The 26,294-nt window shown below is 45.8% G+C and overlaps 1 protein-coding gene across 2 annotated transcripts in view; it reads left to right on the plus strand.

The window, feature by feature from the left end:
• Positions 1-26,294, plus strand: part of LOC137374931 (monocarboxylate transporter 14-like) — a 70,082-nt gene that overhangs the window by 21,556 nt on the left and 22,232 nt on the right. For both annotated transcript variants that reach the window (XR_010975922.1, XM_068041533.1), the window contains exons 2-4: positions 6,454-6,740; positions 14,420-14,563; positions 16,861-17,877. Coding sequence is in view for 1 of the 2 variants with exons in the window: in XM_068041533.1 (XP_067897634.1) it covers positions 6,479-6,740; positions 14,420-14,563; positions 16,861-17,877 (1,423 nt within the window). In the remaining variant the exon portion in view is untranslated. The remainder of the gene's footprint in view (positions 1-6,453; positions 6,741-14,419; positions 14,564-16,860; positions 17,878-26,294) is intronic.

A 26,294-nucleotide genomic window follows, 5' to 3' on the forward strand; every position in this document is an offset into this window, starting at 1 on the left:
GGAAAGGTTTGAGGCAATATCTGAAGAGTTGTTACAGTTCTTCAAGCTCACTGTAGAGTCCCTGCTTGTAGGTAATTCTTGCTTTTTGTTGGGGCCCAGTATTCTTCTTAAACCTTGTTCACTGTAGGAGACTTTTCTCTCTTGGGGTTCATGTGTCCTCAATGGATTCCGAAGCTGCTGAGAAAGAGATGGGAGCAGACAGGAGAGAGATGTTCTCAATCCAGGAGCCAGGAGCTTTCTGTCTTCAAACATCGTTTCTCCAATTTAAAACTCTCAGTTCAAAACTCTGCATCAGCCAGTTAGTCATATGACTAAACACGTCTGACCACGTCTGTTCTGTGTATTGGGAGCAGCAACTGGTTCCTTTGTTCCAACACTGTCTGCTAGTATGTAAAAATGTCTTTCCGGCTAGGGAGCCTGGCAATTCCTTGTAACAGGCCCTCTTTTCTTCCCAGAAACAATTTGAAGTTTAATGTCCATGTTGTGAAATTAATGTGCCTCATTCTTGGCAGGTGGGGGCCTGCATGACACTTGACATGGGCAATGTAAGAACATAAGAAAGAACATAAGGACATAAGAAATGGGAGTCGGGGTAGGCCATATGCCATTGAGCCTGCTCCACCATTCAATAAGATCATGGCTGAACTTCTACATTAATTCCACTTTCCCACCCCATATCCTTTGATTCCCTGAGTGTCCAAAAATCTATTGATCTCAGTCTTGAATATACTCATCAACTGAGCATTCACAGCCCTTTGGGGTAGAAAATTCCAAATGTAGTGCAGTAAGTGGATCACCAAGACAGGTAGTTGGGTTTTCATAAATCACAGCAGGTGCTGGAGACAGGGACAGCGATGAAGAGTCTCCTTTGGAGGGTGCTCGCAATGCAAGGTGCAGATGCTGAGCCTCGAGGGCCATTGAAGAAGAGGATAATTCTGGAGCAGCAGCGGAAAATGTGTGAGGTGCTGACAGCCTTTTCAGGTGCACTGTGCCTGCTTGGAGGAGTTCATCTCAAGCATGAGTGGCATCATGTTGCAGGCCTTTGCAATAATGTTGATGTCCATGGAAAAAGTAGTTACTAGCATGGAGCATCAAGCATGGTAGTCAAACAAGTGCATGCTGGTCCTCACCAATGGCTTGCACATTCTGAATGTTGCCTTAAACGGGATTGATGGAAACCTAACCTTGGCCTTTCAGCACCCCACTGATGTGAAGCAAAGTGCTCTGCAGCTCATTGCGAGCAGGGATGTGCAGGTTGGCCGTGTGATGGAAGGTGGAGAACGGGGACATGGAAGTGGGGACTCTGCTCAAAGTGCTTCCACTTCTCAACCATTTCCGCCTCCCCCACTGAGTCAGTGCCCTACATGCTGCCTCCAGTCCTGATGGCCTACTCTGCCCCTGTACAGATGCAGGTGGAGCAGTCTTTGGTGGGATCTTCACAGGCTCCAAAACTCAGAAGACATGAGCCAAGAGCATCTCAGAAGTCAGAGTAGGGATCTGAACAGCCTGCCTCTATCTCTGCTGAAGCCACAGGGGTTGCACCATGTAGGAGCAGCAGAAAAAGAAAGAGTAAAGATTTGAAGTTGCACAAGGATATGCACATGGGTATGGAACAAAGTGTTCAATTGTAAGCTACTGTATAATTTTTCTGTAAGGTTAACTTATTTGTTTGCACTATTTTCCTATATTGGCCATTTTTGCCTCCTGCCTGGAATTGGGCTTCTCATGTGATGAATGTTAAGGTAAGAGTAATGGCTGTCTGTGACATGGAGGCTTTGTTGATTGCAGGATTGCTTTGTGTTGGAGATGGGTGGGCCAACTGGGTTCAGAATGAACCGTGCCAGAATTAGGCTATCCTGGACATCCCGGGCAGCTATATGCACCACTGTTGGTGCCTTCGGTATGTCACGTTCCTACTCCTCCACTTGCTCCTCATGTTGCTCCACCTCCTCCTCTACCTCCTCTGAAGAGACAATGCACTCAGCACCACCTTCTTCCTGGAGCTCTAGTCCTTGCTTCTACTCTATATTGTGCAAAGCACAACTGATTACTATCATTCTCAATACCTGAAGGGCGCCATCAGATCTGTCCAGGCATCTAAAACGCATCTTCAGCATTCGATTGCTTACTTGATGACAGCTGTCATGGTCAGGGGGTTTCAATTGTAACTCTCCTGGGCATCATTGTCTGGGCCCCTAATGGGTGTGATCAGCCATGTCGGCTGTGAGTAGCCATTGTCTTGAAGGAGCCAGTGCTACCTCTGCTTTGAGCTCCGAAGAACTCATGGAGAGTTGACTGGCAGAGGATGGAAACAACATGGTAGCTCCCTTGGAATCTTGCACAGACATGCATGATGATCTTTTTGTGGTCACAGATGAGCTGAACATTGATGGAGTGGAAGCCCATCTGGTTGATGATGGGGTGCTTTGATTGCTACATGTGTGCAGTCGATGACCTCCTGGAGCTGTGGGAATCCAGCCGGAGCCACAAAGCCGAGCGCCCACTCATTGAGACTGGTCTCTTTGGTTGCAAAGTGCACATTAATTCCATCCCTGGTAAACATGGCATTGATCATCAGCAGATTGTCAAATCTCCAGCAAATCCCTAGAAGGAGCCAGAGGCAAAGAAATTAAGGGCTGTGGCGACTTTGACAGCCAATGGCTATGCGTGCCCACCTGGTCCACTTGGCAGGCGGTCTTCATCCAAGAGGCTGCAAATGTCAGTGACCACCTGACATGATAACCTGCGCCTCCTGTAGCACTGGTACTTGGAAATGTCCAGGAAGATGAACCTCTGCCTGTAAAAACCCTATGTTGGGGATATCAACTCCTGTGAGCTGCACCACTGTGTCCTTTCCCTCTCTCCTGTGGAGCAGCAGGTCAGTGAGCAGAAGGCTGCTGCTTGGTGCTGCTCCTACTGCTGGTGCTGCTCCTACTGCTGGCGCTGCTCCTACTGCTGGCGCTGCTCCTACTGCAGGTGCTGCTCCTGCTGCTGGTGCTGCTCCTACTGCTGGCGCTGCTCCTACTGCAGGTGCTGCTCCTGCTGCTGGTGCTGCTCCTACTGCTGGTGCTGCTCCTACTGCAGGTGCTGCTCCTGCTGCTGGTGCTGCTCCTGCTGCTGGTGCTGCTCCTACTGCTGGCGCTGCTCCTACTGCAGGTGCTGCTCCTGCTGCTGGTGCTGCTCCTACTGCTGGCGCTGCTCCTACTGCAGGTGCTGCTCCTGCTGCTGGTGCTGCTCCTACTGCTGGTGCTGCTCCTGCTGCTGGTGCTGCTCCTGCTCCTACTGCTGGTGCTGCTCCTGCTGCTGGTGCTGCTCCTATTGCTGGTGCTGCTCCTGCTCCTACTGCTGGTGCTGCTCCTGCTCCTACTGCTGGTGCTGCTCCTGCTGCTGGTGCTGCTCCTACTGCTGGTGCTGCTCCTGCTGCTGGTGCTGCTCCTGCTCCTACTGCTGGTGCTGCTCCTGCTGCTGGTGCTACTCCTGCTGCTGGTGCTGCTCCTACTGCTGGTGCTGCTCCTGCTCCTACTGCTGGTGCTGCTCCTGCTGCTGGTGCTGCTCCTATTGCTGGTGCTGCTCCTACTGCTGCTCCTACAGGTGGTGCTGCTCCTACAGGTGGTGCTGCTCCTACAGGTGGTGCTGCTCCTGCTGCTGGTGCTGCTCCTACTGCTGGTGCTGCTCCTACTGCTGCTCCTACAGGTGGTGCTGCTCCTACAGGTGGTGCTGCTCCTGCTGCTGGTGCTGCTCCTGCTGCTGGTGCTGCTGCTATTGCTGGTGCAGCTCCTACTGCTGGTGCTGCTGTTGCTCCTACTGCTGGTGCTGCTCCTGCTGCTGGTGCTGCTCCTACTGCTGCTCCTGCAGGTGGTGCTGCTCCTACAGGTGGTGCTGCTCCTGCTGCTGGTGCTGCTCCTGCTGCTGGTGCTGCTCCTACTGCTGCTCCTACAGGTGGTGCTGCTCCTACAGGTGGTGCTGCTCCTGCTGCTGGTGCTGCTCCTATTGCTGGTGCTGCTCCTACTGCTGGTGCTGCTCCTACTGCTGCTCCTACTGCTGGTGCTGCTCCTATTGCTGGTGCTGCTCCTACTGCTGGTGCTGCTCCTACTGCTGCTCCTACTGCTGCTCCTACTGCTGGTGCTGCTCCTACTGCTGCTCCTACTGCTGGTGCTGCTCCTACTGCTGGTGCTGCTCCTACTGCTGCTCCTACTGCTGCTCCTACTGCTGGTGCTGCTCCTATTGCTGGTGCTGCTCCTACTGCTGGTGCTGCTCCTACTGCTGGTGCTGCTCCTATTGCTGGTGCTGCTCCTACTGCTGGTGCTGCTCCTATTGCTGGTGCTGCTCCTACTGCTGCTCCTACTGCTGCTCCTATTGCTGGTGCTGCTCCTGCTGCTGGTGCTGCTCCTGCTGCTGGTGCTGCTCCTATTGCTGGTGCTGCTCCTACTGCTGCTCCTATTGCTGGTGCTGCTCCTGCTGCTACTCCTACTGCTGCTCCTTCTGCTGGTGCTGCTCCTACTGCTGCTCCTACTGCTGGTGCTGCTCCTATTGCTGGTGCTGCTCCTATTGCTGGTGCTGCCCCTACTGCTGCTCGTACTGCTGGTGCTGCTCCTACTGCTGGTGCTGCTCCTATTGCTGGTGCTGCTCCTACTGCTGGTGCTGCTCCTATTGCTGGTGCTGCTCCTACTGCTGCTCGTACTGCTGGTGCTGCTCCTACTGCTGGTGCTGCTCCTACTGCTGCTCCTACTGCTGGTGCTGCTCCTATTGCTGGTGCTGCTCCTATTGCTGGTGCTGCTCCTACTGCTGGTGCTGCTCCTATTGCTGGTGCTGCTCCTACTGCTGCTCCTACTGCTGGTGCTGCTCCTATTGCTGCTCCTACTGCTGGTGCTGCTCCTACTGCTGGTGCTACTCCTACTGCTGGTGCTGCTCCTACTGCTGCTCCTACTGCTGGTGCTGCTCCTATTGCTGGTGCTGCTCCTGCTGCTACTCCTACTGCTGGTGCTACTCCTACTGCTGGTGCTACTCCTACTGCTGGTGCTGCTCCTACTGCTGCTCCTACTGCTGGTGCTACTCCTACTGCTGGTGCTGCTCCTACTGCTGCTCCTACTGCTGGTGCTGCTCCTGCTGCTCATCTTGTTCCTCATCTGAGGTTCAAGGTAAAGCTGCATAAGTGGCTCCCATGCGGTAGGTTGACAGATGGGGATTAGACACACAAAATTCCAAAGTAGTAGAAATCACCTGCAAAGTAGTGAAAACACAATCACAGAAGAAGTCCTGTGAGCAAAAAACTTCAGCAAGCAGTTGTGAGGTCTGAGTACTGCCAGGATTATTTGCCTGTCATTTGTTCAGCCCCCTCAATTCACACTGTCCTCTCGCCTTGCTTTCACTGGTGAGTTCCAGGAAGCCTGGGAAATCCGTGCACTCAGAGTTAAACTCGAAAACCCAGTTACAACAGCTGCTAATTGCCTTTTAACATAATTAAATTGGCAACCTATCTCTCCTGAGGGTGGTTCTCGTATGCAGCCGAACGAGCCGAAGTTAAAGGTGGAAGTCACGGGGCTACAACCAGCTTCCCAACATCTTGTTAATTTCAGCCCTATTAACCAGCCGGCTGCTCCCAAACCCACTTGCTTTTCTGGGTTAAAATTCCCTCCTATCCAGCAGAGACTATTGTTGAGACAATGAGACTGCATAAGAAAAGAAAATGCAGTTAAAATTGTACAAAAAAACTGCTTCAAACGGCTGTATTTTTACTATCTAACTAATATATATTATGATAATTCCAATGTCATTATTCAGAATCATTGCAATTATAAATATGTGCTCTTACAAAAATACAAAGTGGAGCTTGTGACACTGCTGGCATTATTTCAAATCTGGGTGCAGGCTATCTGTCCTTAATATAATTAGGATGAATATTTAGGCTAATTTCGAATCCTGACTCTGGACTCCTATATATTTGGGCCAATTCAGGAATTAGATTAGGACTTCAATGTGTTCAATTAATTCAAAAGCCAAGACTCAGGGCCTTTGTGTACTAGAAAAGATAGAAAACAAGAAGTATTGTTAGTTATAATTTTTGAATAACCTGTATCTAATGATACCCTAGTTTCTTAAGCTGCATTCAGAAGAGGCCGGAGCCTAGTTTCTAAAATAACTTGAATACTCAGTGGTCCCAATGCCTGATCATAGATATATTTAAGTACATCAGTTTGCTAATTTGAATGTCATAGTTAAGAATTATTTTACTTTTAACGAATAGAGGGAAATATAAAGCAAAAACATTGAAATAAAAATTAATTATGGGACAGTGCAGCAATACATAGTTCAAAGATGAACAAAGTATTTTTAATTTGATATAAAATCTGATGTGGGTAAATACAAAAATGAAGGGCTGGGATTACCTGAAATGGAAAACTGTTGTTAACATTGAAAAGAATTACAACCAATTATTTCTTATTATTCTTCCAGATACTCTTCAGCTTCAAATGTCAAGATGGCAACTAGTGGTGGAAACATTGAATACAACTTAGAAGACTGTACTAATCCCAGAAGTGAAATGCAAATAACAAATCCAAATGTAGACAGGGGCTGGGCTTGGATGGTGGTTCTGGCATCTTTCACCATGCATGTACTTGTTATGGGATCCCAGATGGCCCTGGGGATACTTTATGTTGAATGGCTTGAAGAGTTTAATCAAAGTCGTGGATTGACAGCATGGATTGGATCTTTGGCAATGGGTATATCACTGATTGTTGGTAGGTTTATCATTTATTACTATAACTTTTTGTTGAAAAGAGGATGTCCTTTATTATATTGTTTTACATTAGCTTCTGCAAATATCTCATTATTTGTCTTGAGACGAAAATTTGTCACTGAGCAATGATCCATTTGGGAGGAATTACAATGGAAAATCTATTTTCCATTGCTCAATTGGAGAGCCACCGAAACAGGCGATGCATGATTACTGTTCAATATGATGCAGGCAGCAGACCAACTTTATGCTGCCTGATCATTACCATGATTGTAGCATGCAGCCAGCACTAAATGTACAACTGAATGGCTGCATGGCTCAACAGGGGGTTCAGTGTTGTGAGAGGCTGGCATGAGTTAAGGCAAGCCTGCACTACTTAAGGCCAGCCTGCACCTCTAAAAGAGGATTGTGGCTGGAGCAGGTGGTGAAAGTCATTGTGCAAGTCACTCTGACATGGAAAAAGACTGAATAATGGCACAACATGGGAGGCAACAGGCTGTCCGGTTCCTAGATGCTGCACTTGAGGTTTTGGTGGAGGATGTGCAAAGAAGGAGAGAAGCGTTGTATTGACAGAGGGTCAGGAGACCCTCTAGACAAATACTTAGAAGGCAGTGGAACCAGATAACCATCAATGCCAATGCCAGGGATCAATCCCTGAGGACCTGATTGCAGTGTTGGAAAAAGTTCAGTGACCTCACAAGAGTGGTCAAGGTCAGTGAATACATCTTCAAATGCCATCTCCTACCAGCTGCACCACTCATCTTAGACACTGCTCAGTGTATCACACCCCGATCAATTACCTACCTACAATCTCTATCAATCAGGATTGTTACCTAACATTTATTGCAGCACTCACCCTCATCTCACAGCTTGCACAAAGGGCCAGCTATTCAACCATGACCACCACAATCTCCAAACACTTTGCATGACATTCACTGACACTTTCCTCTCTCTTGCAGGACCAAATGGTGCATAACTAGAGGCAGCAGGAACTAACAGATGGGAGTGAGGCATACCTGCATGTCCTGATGCCTGTGGAGGAATGGTGATGGTCAACATTGGAGCAGCCTTTGCTGAGGCCATGACTTACAAGCTGTAGATTGTGTAAGCAAGCACTTCTTGTTTCCCTCACTCCCCTCAGTACAGGCCTATCCTTGTGTATTTCTCCTTTCAGATACCTGGCCAGGCAGTGGTGGAAGACCAAGAAGACACTGATGATGAAGAAACACCATTACTCACTCTCACACTCACAGGCACCAGCTCAGATACTGACACTGTGTGTAACTTAAAGGTAACATAGAGATGGGATCTGCATGCGGTGAGACACCACATGAGCGGCCTGCAGCTAGGGCAGGGGGCAAGGGTTGTGCAGTTACCACCACACTGGAGGGTGAGATTGTACATGAATTCTGCTGCAGGGAACACAGATGAGCACTGTGGTGTGGACTACACAAAAAGGCTGATAGGAATGCACAATTAACTGTTTTGTGTGTAGGCAGGACTGCCAGAAAGCCTGACACTAACTTTGCACAGGGCTTTGTGCAGAGTTTGGAGCTCAGTCTTTCCAGCATGAAAATGAAGGCCAATTCCACACTTGTGGACCCAACCGTAGTGCAGCATCTGATTGCCAATGTCACAACTTCCATTGCAGCATAAGCAGCAGACACCTAATGACTGGGTGCCATGCAAGCTCGCTTTGCTGCCATCATGACTGTGGATATCAGTATTCAAAGGGGCTTAGAGGTTGTCACAGCAGTCCGGCAATCTGTCCTCCAACAGATAACTCGGATTGCTGAGGCGCTGTCTTGGAGGAGTGGCAGTGGCTTTGTAGAACATGAACATGATGCTCTCTCTCAGGATGATAGCATTCATCCTCCCACCTCTGCCACTCCACAAGTGTCCTTGCTGTTGCCTGTCAACCTGTTAGCATAGATTGCTGCTGCCCATGTCGAGATGGTGCAGTCTGCAGCTAGGTCTTTTAGGTCCAGAGCTGCTCGAGGTCGTCCTTCAAGGCCACCTTCAGTTTCCCCCACTGAACGTCAGTTTCTTTCCTCCATTCATGCTGCAGTCATTGGGGTAGCACTACGTAGCAGCACTGCATAGGGAATGTATGCTGTGGGACTGTTGGTGAATAGAGAATTGGGATTGTATTTATTGGTATTGCGGTCGAATGAGTTCTTCATGTTCAGCCCAACCAGAAAGAGCTGTGTAGGTTGCCTACTCCCTTCCTCCCTTTTCCTCCTCCTCCTGCTCCTCAGTTGCTCACCACATAGCTGGTGGCAAGGCCTATGCCCTCATGATGGTGATTGTGCAACATACAGCAGACCAGCACGAATTTTGACACGTGCTCTGCCACGTACTGCAGGGCTCCTCCAGATCAGTTCACGCAATGGAAGAATTGTTTTAGCACCCCAATGGTCTGCTCGATCACATTTTGTGTGACAGCATGGCTTTCACTATATACATGCTGCCTATGCATGTGTGGCTTGTTTTTTTTAATTTTATTTTATTTAGAGATACAGCACTGAAACAGGCCCTTCAGCCCACCGAGTCTGTGCCGACCAACAACCACCCATTTATACTAACCCTACAGTAATCCCATATTCCCTATCACCTCCCTACACTAGGGGCAATTTACAACGGCCAATTTACCTATCACCTGCAAGTCTTTTGGATGTGGGAGGAAACCGGAGCACCCGGCGAAAACCCACGCAGACACAGGGAGAACTTGCAAACTCCGCACAGGCAGTACCCAGAATCGAACCCGGGTCCCTGGAGCTGTGAGGCTGTGGTGCTAACCACTGCGCCACTGTGCAGTGGAGTCATGAACCATGTCGTCAGTGGATAGCTCTCACACCCAGTAACCACCCTTCGGTTTGTCATGGTGGCTGAAATGCAGATGGTACAGTGGACTGCTGCAGAATGAAGGCATTATGACTGCTGCCGGGATAGCGAGCATTGACGTGCATGATTCTCTGCGTAGGTCACACATCAGCTGGACGTTGAGGGATGGAATTCTTTTCGGATGCAGTACAGCCCAGAGTTGACATTTGGCACCAACACAACGATGTGTGTGCAGTCAATGGCACCCTACAACATGGGGAAGCCTGTAAACCTCATGAAACCACATGCTCACTCTGCCTGTTGCTCTCTGGCAAGAGAGAATGAAATGTAATCAGCTCTCTTTGAATAGAGAGTGCCAGTGACCTCCCTTATGCAACCGTGGACAGAAAATCAAGATGTTGCAAATATCTCCAGCTACAGCCTGGAAGGAGTCCAACACACAAAGGTTCATGGCCACAGTAACCATGACACCCACTGGCAGTAGAAATCAATCAGCAACTAAGTTGAAAGTAGTTGATAATCACTTTAAACAGCACTGGTTGTGGGGTGGGTGGAGGGGGGGCGGGTTGGTGGTGGAGGGTGGTCCTTCTTGCAGCTGAGCACATATACAGCTTTGCATGATTAAGAGATAGCATTATCTGGAGCGTTGAGCTCCATAATGGCAGTGCCAAAATGCCAATTGCCAGCGCAGATACAATGGGCTGAATGGCTTCCTTCTGTGCCATAACTTTTCTATGGTTCTATGGTGCTGGCGTCAAATCAACTTTACACGCTGATTTTCATCATGATCTGCCTACTCTGCATACTTCCGATAGACACTCGTCACGCACTCTAACGACATCACCAATATTGTGTCCGGCGCGATATTGGTCCTTAAAGGACAATCATTGTACCTGAAAAAAAGCATTAAAGATCCAAATTTTGTGCTGCTCTTTTCTAGTCCTTGGTTCTATCAGAGCTGAAATTAAGTTATCAGGATTTACTTGTGATTTTCCCAATGACTTTGCTTCTGTGTATTTTGTTTCACAATTTTTTTCTGTGTCATTAAGGCAGGGTGCCAGTATTTAGGAATGGAACATTTTTGCACTTCTTGGACCTCAGCTTTCAGCATTCCATGCTCACCATACACAGGTAGACACAGCACAAAATGTCAACAAAGTATCTCAATCCCAGCTTTAGAACAACACACCCAAGTCCTATTCATCTTTATAGACCAGGTACAATAGCAAAACTACTACATGCATATCTTGAGAACAGTTATCCATATCGATTCTGTGAATGACTGCCAGAGAGTGGTGAGCCTGTGGAATTTGCTACCACAGAAAGCAGTTGAGGCCAAAACATTGTATGTTTTCAAGAAGGAGTTAGATATAGCTCTTGGGTCTAAAGGGATCAAAGGGTATGGGGCGAAAGCAGGAACAGGCTACTGAGTTGGATGATCAGCCATGATCATAATGAATGGCGGAGCAGGCTCGAAGGGCCGAATGGCCTACTCCTGCTCCTATTTTCTATGTTTCTATGTAAATTTATATCAACTTTTAGTTAGGGAGCCCACTGGAACTTGGGTTGAAGCAGCCTCAGGCGCATTTGACTTAGGATCCTTACAGTCAACCAAGGGTGGAAATGTTCATTCTGTCTATGGGACCAGATTCAACCACAGGTATCAGAGGTGAAAGAACATGTGCTTTATTTGTATTATATCTCTCAGATAATGCCATTATAGAATTGTAATATAGTCATCTGTTACAGTTTATAACTGTTAATCACTTATAATCACTATATCCTGTAATTGCAGAAATTCAGACAGCGGTCTACATGTCATTTTCTGGTTTATCTTTCTCTTCCTTCTTGAACAAAGGTGTTACATCAGCTCCTCTCCAGTCTTTTGGAACACTTTGCATACCCTCAGATATTGAAGCAGCTCGTGTCCATATACAGCAAGACCTGGACAACATTCAGGCTTGGGCTGATAAGTGGTAAGTTACAGACACACCACACAAGTGCCAGGCAATGACCATCTCCAACAAGAGAGGATCTAACCATTTCCCCTTGATATTCAGTGGCATTACCATTGCTGAATCCCCCACTATCAACATCCTGTTGGCTACCATTGACCAGAAACTGTACTGGAGTAGCCATATAAATACCATGCTACAAGAGCAGACCAGAGCCTGGGACTTCTGCAGTGAGTAACTCAACTCCTGACTCCCCAAAGCCTGTCCACCATCTACAAGGCACAAGTCAGGAATGTGATGGAATACTCTCCACTTGCCTGGATGAATGCATCTCCAACAACACTCAAGAAGCTCGACACCGTCCAGGACAAAGCAGCCTGCTTGATTGGCATCCCATCCACAACCTTCAACATTCACTCCCTCCACCACCAGTGCACAGTGGGATCAGTGTGTACCATCTACAAGATGCACTGCAGCAACGCACCAAGGCTGCTTTGACAGCACCTTCCAGACCCGCGACCCCTAATACCTAGAAGGTCAAGGACAGCAGATGCATGGGAACACCACCTGGAGTATGGCTACCCGACACGAAGCCAACCAGACCCGATGACATGTGTTGGGTTCGGGACGAGTCGGGTCTCTATTTTGGATCCGGCATTCGGGCTCAGGTCGGGTCAGGCTGGGTCGGACACAATGCTGCCTTTTGGTCAGGGAGGGAAAAGCTTCCAGATTTGAACAGCCAGGACATCAAGGCAGAAAACGTGCATCCGGACTCCGCACTAGTCTGCAGTGAGAAATTCCATCCAAGTTAGAGCATAACCTCTTTAATATAATCAACTTCATTCCGGTGGTCAGGTCGGGTTGGGCATGGGAAAGAAATCAAAGGACTCGGGCCGGGTCGGGCTTGGGTCGGATGTGGTTCTGTTGGGCTCGGGTCGGGTTTCAATTGCAGACCCGAGCAGGTCTTTAACACCACCACCTGCAAGCTCCTCTCCAAGCCACACACCCTCCTAACTTGGAACTATATCGCCGTTCCTTCACTGTCGCTGGGTCATAATCCTGGAACTCCCTTCCTAACAGCACTGTTGGTATTACATTACATGGATTGCAGTGGTTCAAGAAGCAGCTCACCACCACCTTTTTAGGGCAATTAGGGATGGGCAATAAATGCTGGCCTAGCCAGTGACGCCCATATCCTGTGAAAGAAGAAAAAAAACTTAAAGTGGATGCGAAACTTGTGGCCAGATCTCCATTATTGCCTCTTTTGACTTCTTGCAACATCATCATTGCATGCAATCAGGTTCTAATGACTTATCCAACTTGAGTTCGGCTAATTTTTTTCAAAACCTACTTCTTTTTAACAGTTGCACTAACAACTGTTCCATATTCTCTTCTGACACACTTTCATTTTCACTTCCATTATAATTTGTGAAAATCAATGGACAATATTTATCATCTCCACCATCCTTCATCTCTAAGTGGTGCTACATTCTCGTTAACTACTTAATGTGCTTACTAAACCCCTCTTCATTTAATTTTATATTATCTGCCTATCTTTTTTTCATAAACCTTTTTAACTTACCTGATCTTTCTATACACCTTATTGCAGTTTCTGTAACTCCTCAAGATTATCTTTAGCAGTTGTGATGGAAAACCCACATGCCAAATGGAAAAATATTAATTTTGTTGAATGAAACTTTGCCCGAGACTTTTTACTGGACGTTATTACAAATAACTTTTAAAAAACAGAACAGAACAACTAAAGATGGCCATGCACAATTTGCATATGAGAAGCCAAAGGCCGGCCGGGAGACAATGGTGATTACCCAGTCTATCCAGAACAATAGGGGTGCTCCCTTATTCAATTAACTTGAATGGTTTTGTCAACATTGGTCGTCAAAAGCCATCGACACCCATTGACTTTGAAAGAACCAACCCCTGCCCCCCCCAACAAGAATGTTTGCACAGCTTGAGAGAAGAACTATGAATTTCAAAAAACCTTCCAGGAACTTCTGTTTCAAACAAAGAGGTGGTCACATGACATACCTGCCTGTGTAACACTGAGTTTGTGAATTGTGCCTCAGAAGAAAGACAGTAACTGAACTCCAAGGAAGGGACATCTCTCTCTCTCCTGTCCCCTCTCCAGCAAAGTCTCAGGGGAGCATTGGCTGCAGCTAAACCTCAAATCTACAGACCCTCACAGGCAGCAACCAAGAGGATGGATAAAGCCCCTCTCCTGCCTTCCAGAACCAGAGAAGCAAGCCCGTATTGTGCACATGGTCCAGCAGGGACTTCAAGACTTTAACTTCAACTAAGGACATTGAAACTCAGTATTTGAATTCCATTGATTACAGACTTTACTTCAGCCTCCCAGCTCTGTCTTTTCCTCTCTGTATCTATTTGCATGTGTGTGTGCCTCTCATATGAATGTGAGCGTGGATGCGTCGTGTATTTTAGTAATTTTAACCGGTTTAGGTGATAAGGTTAATAAACTTACATATTTCTTGTTTAAACTCAAGAAAACCTATCTGATTGGTTCATTTACAATTATAATTGGAGGAGCAGGAGCAAGTGCTCACTGAGGTGGTAAGTTCAATCACTGTGTTATAAGAATAAACCCTGTTGTGGCCAAACCAGAGAAGGGGCAAAATGGGAGCCTGAGACCCCTTGCTCACCTGGTCCTAACATTGTGTTAACTCAAATTTTATCATACGCCTCCCTTTCCAGTTTCAGTATCTCTCTATTTATTCATGAAACTTTGATGCACCCTCTTTTTGCCTAAAATAATATATCTATACATCTCAATGCATACTATTGATCCAGCAATCTGTTTGCTATCGTTCCTGCCCAGTTAATTCAGATCATTTCCTTTTCTGCAATACAGGTCCATTTGTGAGTTTCTTTGTGGATGCATGTGGATGTCGGGCAACTGCAGTAATTGGAGGGATAATAACCACACTGGGCTGGACACTGAGTGCTTATGCAACAAGTGTTTACTATCTCTTTCTTTCATTCGGGGTAGTAGCTGGTGAGTGCTTTTTAAGCATTTGGCCAAATGGTCTCTCATAATCATTCATGCTACACCAGTTTAACCATCTTTAATTATGAGTTGAATGAAAATTCTTTATTCTGTCATGTCGGATCATTCTGAAGGTGTACTTGTTATTCTAGTACTAGCGACAGATGAAGTTCAATGCAGAGAAATGTGAAGTGATTCATTTTGGTAGGAAGAACATGGAGAGACTATATAAAATAGGTAGGCTGTCTGTACTTAAAGTGGATAAAACACCAGGACCAGATGAGATGCATCCAAGGATACTGAGGGAAGTGAGGGTGGAAATCACAGAGGCACTGGCCATAATTGTTCAGTCTTCCTTAGACTGGGGGTTGGTGTCAGAGGACTCGAGAATTGCAAATGTTAAACACTTGTTCATAAAAGGGTGTAAAGATAAGCCCAGCTAAAGCCTGGCTACCTGACCTGAACCCGGCCAACTACATGCGTCGGGTTCGGGTCAGGTCGGGTCTGTATTCTGCGTCCAGCATTCGTGCTTGGGTTGGGTTGGGCTGGACTGTACTGTTTTGTTTTGTATTGTTTTCGTTTTAATCTATGATTTTTTTTCTGTTTCAATAATATGTTTGTTATTTTCGGGTCGGGTCAGGCATTTTAAAAAATTAAAGGACTCGTGCCCGGGTCAGGTTCGGGTTGGTTGTTGTTGGGTCGGGCTCGGGTCGGGTTTTAATTTTATACCTGAGCCAGGCTTTAAGCCCAGCAACTACAGGCCAGTCAGTTTAACTTCGATGGTAGGAAAACTTCTAGAAAAAATAATTTGGGACAAAATCAATAGTCACATGGACAAATGCAAGTTAATTAAGCAGAGCCAGCATGGATTTCTTAAGGGAAAATCATGTTCAACTAACTTGCTGGAGTTTTTTGAGGAGGTTACAGAGAGGATTGACGAGGGCAATGCTATTGATGTGGTGTACATGGACTTTCAAAAGGCGCTTGATACAGTGCCACACAACAGACTTGTGAGCAAACTTGTAGCTCATGGAATAAAAGGGACGGTAGCAACACAGATACAAAATTGGCTGAGTGACAAGAAACAAAGGGTAGTGGTTAATGGATGTTTTTCGGGCTGGAGGAAGGTTTGTAGTGGAGTTCCCCAGGATGTGTTGGGATCCTTACTTTTCCTGATATATATCAATGACTTAGACCTTGGTAAACAGGGCACAATTTCAACGTTTGCAGATGATACGAAACTTGGAAGCATTGTGAACTGTGAAGAGGATAGTGTAGAACTTCAAAAGGACATAGACAAGTTGGTGAAAATAAAGGGTACAATTCTAAAGGGGGTGCAGGAGCAGAGGGACCTGGGTGAATATGTGCATAAGTCATTGAAGGTGGCGGGACAGGTTGAGAGAGCAGTTAATAAAGCATACAGTATCCTGGGCTTCATTAATAGGGGCATAGAGTACAAGAGCAAGGAAGTTATGTTGAACTTGTATAAGATACTAGTTCAGCCTTAGCTGGAGTATTGAATTCAGTTTTGGGCACTGCACTTTAGAAAAGACATGAGGGCATTGGAAAGAGTACAGAAAAGATTCACGAAAATGATTTCCGGGATGAGGAATTTCAGTTATGAAGATAGATTGGAGAAGTTAGGACTGTTTTCCTTGGAGAAGAGAAGGCTGAGAGGTGATTTGATAGAAGTATTCAAAATTATGAGGGGAATGGACAGAGTAGATAGAGAAAAACCGTTCCCACTCATGAAAGGATCGAGAACGCGAGGGCACAAATTTAAAGTATTTGATAAGAGAAGCAAAAGTGACATCAGGAAAAACTTTTTCACACAGTGAGTGGTTAAGGTCTGAAATGTACTGCCTGAGAACATGGTGGAGGCAGGTTCAATTGCAGCATTCAAAAGGGATTTAGACAGTTATATGAAAAAGAAGAATGTGCAGGGTTATGGGGAGAAGGCAGGGGAACGGAACTGCGGGAATTGCTCTTTCAGAGAGCCAGTGCGGACACGATGGGCCAAATGGCCTCCTTCTGTATTGTAACAATTCTGTGATTCTGTGTGGGTCATCCTGGATTGGGGGTAGGGGCAGAATGTTGTCGTGGTGGGTAGCAGGGATGGGGGAGGTAGAGAAAAGGGAAGGTGTACAGATCAAAATGGCTTTAGCATAATAATCAATATTTTATGTTCTTTCATTGTTTTTTAGTTTATGCAACCAACATCAATCATATTCCGAAGATTCCAATTGAAAGAATCCATATAGCTTTTTCTGTATAATTATAATCTCTTTTCTTCACTGTGTCATTAGGGATTGGCAACGGTTTGGCATACCTGCCTAACATAGTCATGGTGGGACAGTATTTTCAAAAGCGACGAGCACTGGCACAGGGAATAAGCACAACTGGCACCGGCTTTGGAGCTTTTCTTGTAACAATTTTACTTAAAACCCTCTCTGCTGAGTTTGGATGGAGAGGTACAATGTTGATCCATGGAGCGGTAAATTTAAACCTGTGTGTCTGTGGCGCTCTATTAAGACCACTTTCATTCAACAAAGGAATTGTACCAGAGTTATGTGATATGCAGAAGTGCAGCAGGAAGCATACTTCTGAATGTGAGGACACAGCACTTGCCATTGACAACCAAAACGCTGACACAAGGAACACCGAAAACAATGCAGAGGGCTGTAAAGAAAATTCAAGCACAGACTGTGTGAGAAGTGCATCAGAAACTAAATGGAAATACAAAGACACTAAAAGCATAATCTTTAAGGACACGTATGCACTGAGCCTCTTTAATACACTTAACCAATGCACAAACTCTGTGAGGCTAGGATTTCATTCATGGTATTCAAGCTACTTTGGGGGTGAATCGTTGTTCCAAAATAAGGTTTTTGTAGCATTTATTTTCTGGGCTTTACTTGCTTACTGTAGTTTTGTTATACCTTTTATTCATCTCCCAGAGATAGTAAAACAGTACGGCTTATCCTCTGAAAATGACAAGCTTCCTTTAACCTCAATCATCGCTATATTCCATATTTTTGGAAAAGTGATCCTGGGTATAATCTGCGACCTCCCATTTGTCAGCGCCTGGAACGTATTACTCTTGTCTAATTTTTCTCTTGGCATCTGCATTTTGATAATTCCACTGATGCACACGTTTATTAATCTGGCCATTGTATGTGCATTGATTGGGTTTTCCAGCGGGTATTTTTCAGTCATGCCCTGTGTAACTGAAGATTTGGTGGGACTAAGCAATCTTGCCAATGCATATGGTATCATCATCTGCGCTAATGGAGTATCTGCGTTGCTGGGACCACCATTTGCAGGTAAACATTGGAACAGTTTTATATCTTTAATAGTAGCTTACTAACAGAGTTCATAACCAATAAAATACACAATAGCCAAGTGGTCAATCAATGGTAATATTTCCTCCAATACTTGTTTATTTTTATATTGTACTCCAGCCATTGATGCAATCTAAAGGAAACATTTTGCTCACTGAAGAATGGTTTTATGTTTTTTTTTACCATTCATTACACTAATGTGTTCATTGGCTCCCAGTCTGGCAATTCCTTGATTTTAAAATTCCCATGCTTGTGTTCAAATTTCTAAATGGTCTCACTCTGTCTTTACCTTTGTAACCTTCTTCAGCCCTACAACCCTCCAAGATCTTGACATTCCTCCAATTCTGGCCTTTTGCACATCACTGATTTCCATCGTACCACTATTGGTAACCGTGCCTTCAGCTGCCTAGGCCTTAAGCTTTGGAATTCCCTCTCTAAACCCCTCTGTTTCTTAAACTCTTTCTCCTCCTTTAAGTTGCTCCTTAAAACCTAGCACTTCAACCAAGCTTTTGGTGACCTGTCCTATTTTCTCTTTATGTAGCTTAGTGTCAAATTTTGTCGATAACAGCCCTCTGAAGCATGTTGGAATGTTTGACTACATTAAAGGCCCTATATTAATGCAAGTTGTTGTTGTATTGGGTGGTCAACTGAAATTATCTTTGCGGCTATAGGGTAGCAATGGCAGAAGAGGAAACCAGACCACCTGCTCGTCCATTCATTTGAAGAATAGTGCTTAGTTCAACGGGACATAAAGAAGAAAAAGATCATTTTAAATGAGGAGGGCATATGTATTGATAATTATTGCTATGAGCATATTATCCAAGTGTAACAAGGATCCTCGTGGCCTCACTGGCTGGACGGACCATATGTTGCCTCTTCAGGATTAAATTTGGATGAAATTCCAAGACAATTAGGTAACCCAAAAGCAGTTTATTAAGATGTTAATTAAGATAGCCAGGCCATACGCCATATTGAAAACAACTCTTTGGTGCGATACAATATTAGTCTTATTTCAATATTTACAATACTGAATATGACAGAATAAGAAGCACTAGCAAATAAAAACTTCCATTTCATGTACAGTTATTGGTTCTGCTTTTTACAGAAACAAAACATTAAATGCAACACTTCTTCTCTGGCAGTCTTCATCGGTAAATAAAGCAATTGGCAGTTCCTTCAGGAAAGCCATTGGTTCCTTTTTCCTGGAAGAATGTCATTTCCATTTAGAAATACCCAACCCTAGCAGTTACCCTCTCTTTTTGCTGATATGGCCATGCAGGAAATTTTGCAAGGAGAACAGTTGGCATCCAAGCATACAAAGGTACAATCACCATTTATGTTTTACAATGAGTCAGAAATTACACTGTTGACTTCATAAGACAGAATGGAAATTCCACCAGCTTTGTGATTTGCAGCATTTGGAGAGTCAATGATACTGAGCCCACAGAAAATGAGCTTAATTCTTTTCCACAAAAGAGATGCTGGCTAGTAGGTCAATTTTTTTTGATAAACAAACCCAACCACAAAAGCAACAAGGCAGTCATGGGAATTGACAGCCTAGTAGTTAAACACAATTTGGCAACAGGGAAAACCCAGCAGGATATTTGAAAATATGACTGATATTAATAAGGGAAATCTATGATAAAATTGCACAAGTTGTGGAACTGGAACGAGATGATAAACACAGAAAGGTTTATGCTCAGCACAGGAGAAGGTGTATGCAAGATGAAAACTGGGAGTAGCTTCACGGACAGGTAAGCTTTATTTTAGTTTTTCAGATGTGATGATTAAACATGAATCAAACTTAATGCAAATTGTTACTCATGTTTGTCAACATCCAACTGTGTCCATCTGCAAGTACACAATGACTATTAAAATGATGTAATGCACTCCTAACTTTATTTTCTTCTCTCACAGGTACACGTGGAACTTCTAGTCTAGCCACAAGGCACTAAATAAATCAGGTTAAAACTGCAAGTACCACTGTTATTCCATGTTTCATGCAAACATTAGTTATATTTTCTGCACATTGGCAGGAAAATTCTCATGGAGGACTTAGCACTACAAGTGTCAGTCTGGACTTAATGTAGCCTTACCTCAGAGTGCAAAGGCTGTGGTTTCAAGTCCCACTCCAGGGACTGGGCATAAAATCTAGGCTGATAATTGAGTGCAGTACAGAGGCAGCATTACACGGTCGGAGGTATAATCTTTTGGATGGGACGTTAAACTGAGGCCCTGCCTGCCCTCCACGTAGACATAAAAGATTACATGGCACTATTTTGAAGAAGAGCAAGGGAGTTCTGCCTTGTGTCCTAGCCAATATTTATCTCTCAAGCAAAATCATGAAAAAAGGATAATTTGGTTATTATCACATTGTTGTTTTTGAGACTTTGCTGTACCCAAATTGGTTGCCATGTTTCCTACAGTACAACAGTGACCACACACTTCCAAAATGCTTCATTGGCGGTGAAACATTTTGGAATATCCTGAGGACACGAAAGGTGCTATATAAATGGAAATCTTTCATTTCTTTTAATTAATTATTTTAAGAGAACTTGCTAAAGAACAAACAGATAAGGTGGAATTTTATGGTCTCCCACACAGCGGATTTGGAGGTAGGGAGAGCATAAATTCGGGTGGGATGGTGGCGGAGTGGGGGAGGAATCCCTGCCACCATCCCAATTCCACCAAAATTTAGTCTGGAGCGGGAAGGCCTGTGAACAGCCTTTCTGCCCCACTGCCACTTGAGATCGTTAACTGGGTAATTAATCCCCAATTAAGGGCCTCTTTCTGCCGCAACCACAATTGCCATGAGGTGGACGGCCCTGCCACCACATGGGAGGCACGACAAGGCATGAAAAACTGTGTGGGCTGCTACCAGGCTCCGGGGTGGAGGTCCTTCGTTCAAAGGCACAGTGCCTGAATGAGGGACCCAGCATTGGGAATGGGAGGGGTGGGGGCCACTGAGGGCCACCCCCCCCGCCCTTGCTGCTGACTCCCCTCCGCCCCCTCCACGTGACCCCCCCACTCCATTCCCGCCCTGATCTACCTTAAGCCTAGTCCCAGCACCACTCCTCGGTGTCTGGTCATTGCGGTTACAGCAGCAGCCACCGCTTCTGTGGTTGTGCTGCGGCTGTCGGCCTCTGATTGGCCAGAAGCTCTGCAAGGCCGGGACTTCTGGCAATGGGGTCCTAAATCCTATGGCAGGCCCGCTGCTGCCCAGTTAAGTGCCTAATTGGCAGTAAACGCGGCAGGCCTTCTGTAGAAGAGGGGATGCAGGGATTCTGGTGTCGGTTTCCCCGCCGCCAGCATAAAATTCCCCCCATAATATCTGGGGTTTGAAGAGGTAATAGAAAACCTGTGAGGGAGATTGGGCTAGGAGTTGGTATGCAGTTCACCCATTTCTCGCATGTAAAACAGGCACAACATTTTCTAATTTCTACCTCTGTGGTCCTGTGCTGGTGACATGGCCGCTACTATTTTGGTCCTCAATGTTTTTCAGAATCCCTGGCAGTTGACTGAAATCAGTGCTAGCCCAATTTAAATAATCAAAGAAGGGTCCTGTGCCTGTTTCAGGACCCTTCTTCAAAATTTTGGAAAAACTAGGGAAAACTAGAATTCCAACTAGTTTCCCCAGTTCCACAGTGACCTAACCAGCAGTCCTTACTGGGACCAAGAAAAATGTAAACCCCCTGTGCAGCTGGAAGGAGGAAGAGTGTTCCTCCTGGCTCCATAACTCTACAGCAGGTGATTGCTGGCCCATACTCAGCACTCCCATGCCCCATTTCCCTCACCCACCTCCCATGCCCCCTACAAAATTTACTTGTAGGCTGCCGCTGCCAATTCCTGACATTGGGCGAGCTGTGTCTGGAGGTGTGACAAGTTTCAGCAGTTTGCCTCTATTGCTATGAGGCCTGAGTGCCTGAAAACAGCCACAAACCAATTTCTACCTGTTTAGGTTCTAAAGTAAAAGCAAAATACTGCAAATGCCGGAAATCTGAAATAAAAATAAGAAATGCTGGAATTACTCAGCTGCTCTGGCAGCATCTGTGATGAACTTCTGATGAAGGGTCACTGACCTGAAACATTAACTCTGCTTCCCTCTCCACAGATGCTGCCAGACCTGCTGAGTGATTCCAGCATTTCTTGTTTTTATTTCTACCTGTTTAGGATTGTGCAGAGGAGGCGAAGGTAAAGAGATTTTTTAAATCTCTTACCTACCACTATTCATTATTCCTAAAACTGTATTCACAAGATTATTCAGTATAATCTTGCTGGAAATAGCAGTCAATATTGGTATATGTTCTTCATGCAATTCAATTCCATTTGTCCATTATTTATATAATTACTCAGGGGCTATTTGTTTCCTTAATATAATCATGATTCCGCACTTGGAGAGGATATTGTCAATTCCTTTAACATAAGTGTCTCAAAGTTTTGGTATAAGCAGGGTAACTGACAGATGCTCCATTTAACCTTCATAGGAGCCTAGGTTCATTGATTTGGTCAATGATGCATGGAAGCTAAATAAATATGGCACAAAATAATGAAGCTACAGGCTGAGAGGATCTAGATGATTATTATGCTGCTAGCACGCTCCACACATTGAAATTGTTGCCTAATGTTGTGGATAAAAGATGATTATAAGAATCAAAGAAGGCTGCATTCTCTTTCGACCCAATGGGCAGGATTTTTCCAGCCCTGCGGTGGCAGGCTGGGTGGTGGGGGGGGCCGTGAAAATAGTAGGAGCCGTGTCGGGGCAGCGCCCCAGCGAATTCCCACCACTGGGGATGTTACCCAGCGGCAGGACTGGATTCGGATCAAATGCCTGCCAAATGGGTGCCAGATACTCCATGGCCCATTGTAGGGGCTGCATGTGGGAAAGGCACCACTACCCCCCCCATAACCCAAACACTCCCATGGAGGACTTTCCCCTCCGTTCCACAGGTCGTCCCGCCCTTGGCTCGCCAATATTTTTAAATGATACTGACCCCTCCGACGGCACCTCTATTTTGAGGTACTCTTGTGTTCTCTGAGCTGCCTCTCTCGTTGGGGCTGCTGAGGCTTCAGAGCAGCAGGCTTTCGGATTGGGCAGGCGACATCTACATCCCGCCTGCCATCCTTAATAGGATGGTGAGGGCGGAGGCAGCTAATGAGGAGGCTGCCTCTGGAAATATTGCTGTGCCAGTCTGTCTCCTGGGCTGGGGACCCCCATTAAGTCCCAATGTCAGGGTCCTCAATCCCATGGTAAAATCCTGCCCAGTATCTCTGCACTTCAATTATCAATTTCTGTTTAATGTTAGTTTTGTCTTATTTTAAGAGGACTCCTGCGCCATTCCTGTGTTAAGGTAGTGGGCAAACAACGTGCCGCCAGGCCATTGCTCCTCAGTAACCCTGTCTGAGATTCCTGCGAGCAGCTGAATGAAAATTTTCCACTAATTTTCTTCACTCAGGGACTGTGGGGAAGATAATCATAGCACTTCCTTTAACCCTATCCCCAGTAATGAGCTTTCTATGTTGTTTGATGCAGCATAAATGAGATGTGTGGAGTCCAGTTATGCTGAAGATCTCTAACAGGTTTATTAACAGCTGAACTATTATATACAGTACAGAGCAACCTATTTACAGTCACAAAATGACTCTGGCTTTGAGTCACATGACTACATCCTGGTACTTAGCTCATTAGCATCCTGAGATCTTAAAGGGACATCACTGTTAAAGGCAATCATACAACATCCCCTTTCCTTCCAAAGATAAATCTCTTATGCTACAAGTAAAAACACATGAAATTAGATAACATAAAAATTAATTATACAGGATATAGATTATAAAATGTACGGGTATAAGGATAAGGATTGTGAAATTTACAAGTATAGAGGCTTAAAAGTCCGTATATCGTCTCGGTAGTTTGACAACTCTCGCTCGGGGAATTTGCGTCTCACCTGTTGCTGTTCTTCCTGAAGTTTTTCCCTCTCTGCATTCAGTTTCTGGTTCTCTGCCTTCAGCCTGCTAACAAACTCTGTTGCTTTTTCAAGGTGACCACTTTTGGGCTGTTGTCATTCTTGGAAAGTTCCGGAACCTCATTTCGAAGAACCAACAGAAAATGCTTCAACTCATTTCACCTCTGCTTCTTCAGGACATTGTGTGTCCTTCGCCTCTTCTCAACCTCCACTTCTGAGGCCTGAGGCTCAAGGTTGAGGACCTGTTGGGGAAGGGGTACTTGGCCTCATGGAGATAGCTGTCCTTTCTGGCTCATTGTGGTGCTGGCGGTTCTCTGGAGAGCAGAAGTGAAGGCATGGCATAGTTATGCTGTTGTTGGGTTTCCAGACTGCACCATTGATGCTGGCCAGAGTCTGCGAGCAGGTTCTGGTCCTTGGAGATTTCCCCTTGGCAATGTTCCCCACTGCCAGCCTTTGCTTCTCAGTAGTTACAATGTCAATCTCTTCTGAGTCGCTAGAGTGCGAAGAGACACTGCCTGTTGACGAAGAACTTTCACCATCTGATTTTCGATCTTCATTCTTTTGATGTGACATCTCTGAGAAGAGGCTGATATTCTCCAAACCAAAATCACTGAGATCCTGGAGGAACTGTGACTCAATGTGGATACCCTTGGTCTCTTCTGCTGTAAGGGGTATCTTGTTGATCTGGTGGATAGTTATGATGTTGAGGTCCTTACACGCTGGTAGTCCTGCCACCACTGGTCCACTCGTGTCTACCAGGTAAAATATTTATGGTTTTCATGCTGATTTTCCATAGCTGCATTGCATTGTTAGCCACTGCAAGGGATGGGTAACCCATTGTATGCAGATAACTTTGCAGTTTTTGGTTGTATCATTGATCTCCAATGACTCTGGTACATATCCTTCAGGATTTGGACTGACAGAATATTTGCACTAGCTCCAGTGTCAATATTAACCCTGAGTGTGTGATTACCAACTTTCTTTGGGCACATGATATTAATAGTAGTGAAATGTTCCAGTTGTTTGACTTCATCAACATAATGTGTCAGGTTCACAGTGTGAAACATCTGCTCATCTTCTGGCTGAAAATTGCTCCACTCTGAGTCTTGTCTCAGGTCTGTTTTGCTGCAGACATTGTGCATCAGTTTGCATTTATGCAGTTCTCTGGAGCTCTCTGCATTTATGCAGTTCTCTGCTGTTGCCCTGTTGCTGCACCGGTCTTCTGTTTGTTTGTGTCCTACTGTGACTTCTGGCTGCATCTTTGGAGTTAGATTTCTTGCATTGACATGCCCAATGTCCTTTTGCATGCATGCCTTGCACAGTTCTTGAAATGCAGGACAACTTCACAGTGAGTGGGGCAAACCACACAGCTTGCTTTCTTTTTGTGATCTGGTTATCATGCCAATATTGTCATGCTCTGCCCTCCTTTGGACCCCACCAGGAAGGCCGAGAGGGGGGTTTTGACACTTGGGCAACTCACAACCTCCATACATCTGCCCAGGCATGCTCCATGGAGAGGTCACTCCGTAGTCACCTCACAGCGAACAAATCAACACGGAAGGCAGCAGTTACGGGTTATAAGTCCAACTCAATTGGCGTAGAGATTGGGCGCCACGGGTTGCGCTTGTCGGTGGGAGAGGTCATTGCATCTCACTGGACAGCTACCGCCCGCCTCAAACCAGGCAGCCCCCGGTCAGTAAGGTTCTGTCCCGCCACAGTCCACCTCCTTCAATGGGTGCTTGGAGCTCAGGGTCATTGCCCGACAAGTAGACTGTAACACCGCACCAAACAGCACGACCAAAAAAGGAAAGAAGGTACAAGCCCTTCGTTTTGCAAGCTGGAACGTCAGAACTATGTGTCCTGGCCTGTCGGAAGACTTTACACAAATCAACGATTCTCGGAAGACCACCATCATCAACAACGAGCTCAGTAGACTCAATGTGGACATTGCAGCACTTCAGGAGACACGCCTCCCTGCGAGCGGATCTCGCAGAGCAAGAGCAAGACTACACCTTCTTCTGGCAGGGTAGGGATCCTGAAGAACCAAGACAGCACGGAGTGGGGCTTCGCCATCAGAAACTCTTTGCTCAGCATGATAGAGCCACCCTCAAATGGCTCGGAATGCATACTGTCCATCCGACTGTTCACCGCCTCTGGTCTAGTATACCTACTCAGCATCTATGCTCCAACACTCTGCTTCCCACCTGAAGCTAAAGACCAGTTCTATGGGGAACTCCATAATATCATTAGTAGCATCCCCAACACCGAACACCTATTCCTGCTTGGGGACTTTAATGCCAGGGTTGGGGCCGACCATGACTCATGGCCTTCCTGCCTTGGGCGCTATGGCATTGGAAGGATGAATGAGAATGGACAGAGACTGCTTGAGTTGTGTACCTATCATTACCTCTGCATCACCAACTCATTCTTTCACACTAA

Source organism: Heterodontus francisci, chromosome 11 (assembly GCF_036365525.1).
Source record: "Heterodontus francisci isolate sHetFra1 chromosome 11, sHetFra1.hap1, whole genome shotgun sequence".
In the NCBI taxonomy this organism is placed as follows: Eukaryota; Metazoa; Chordata; class Chondrichthyes; order Heterodontiformes; family Heterodontidae; genus Heterodontus; species Heterodontus francisci.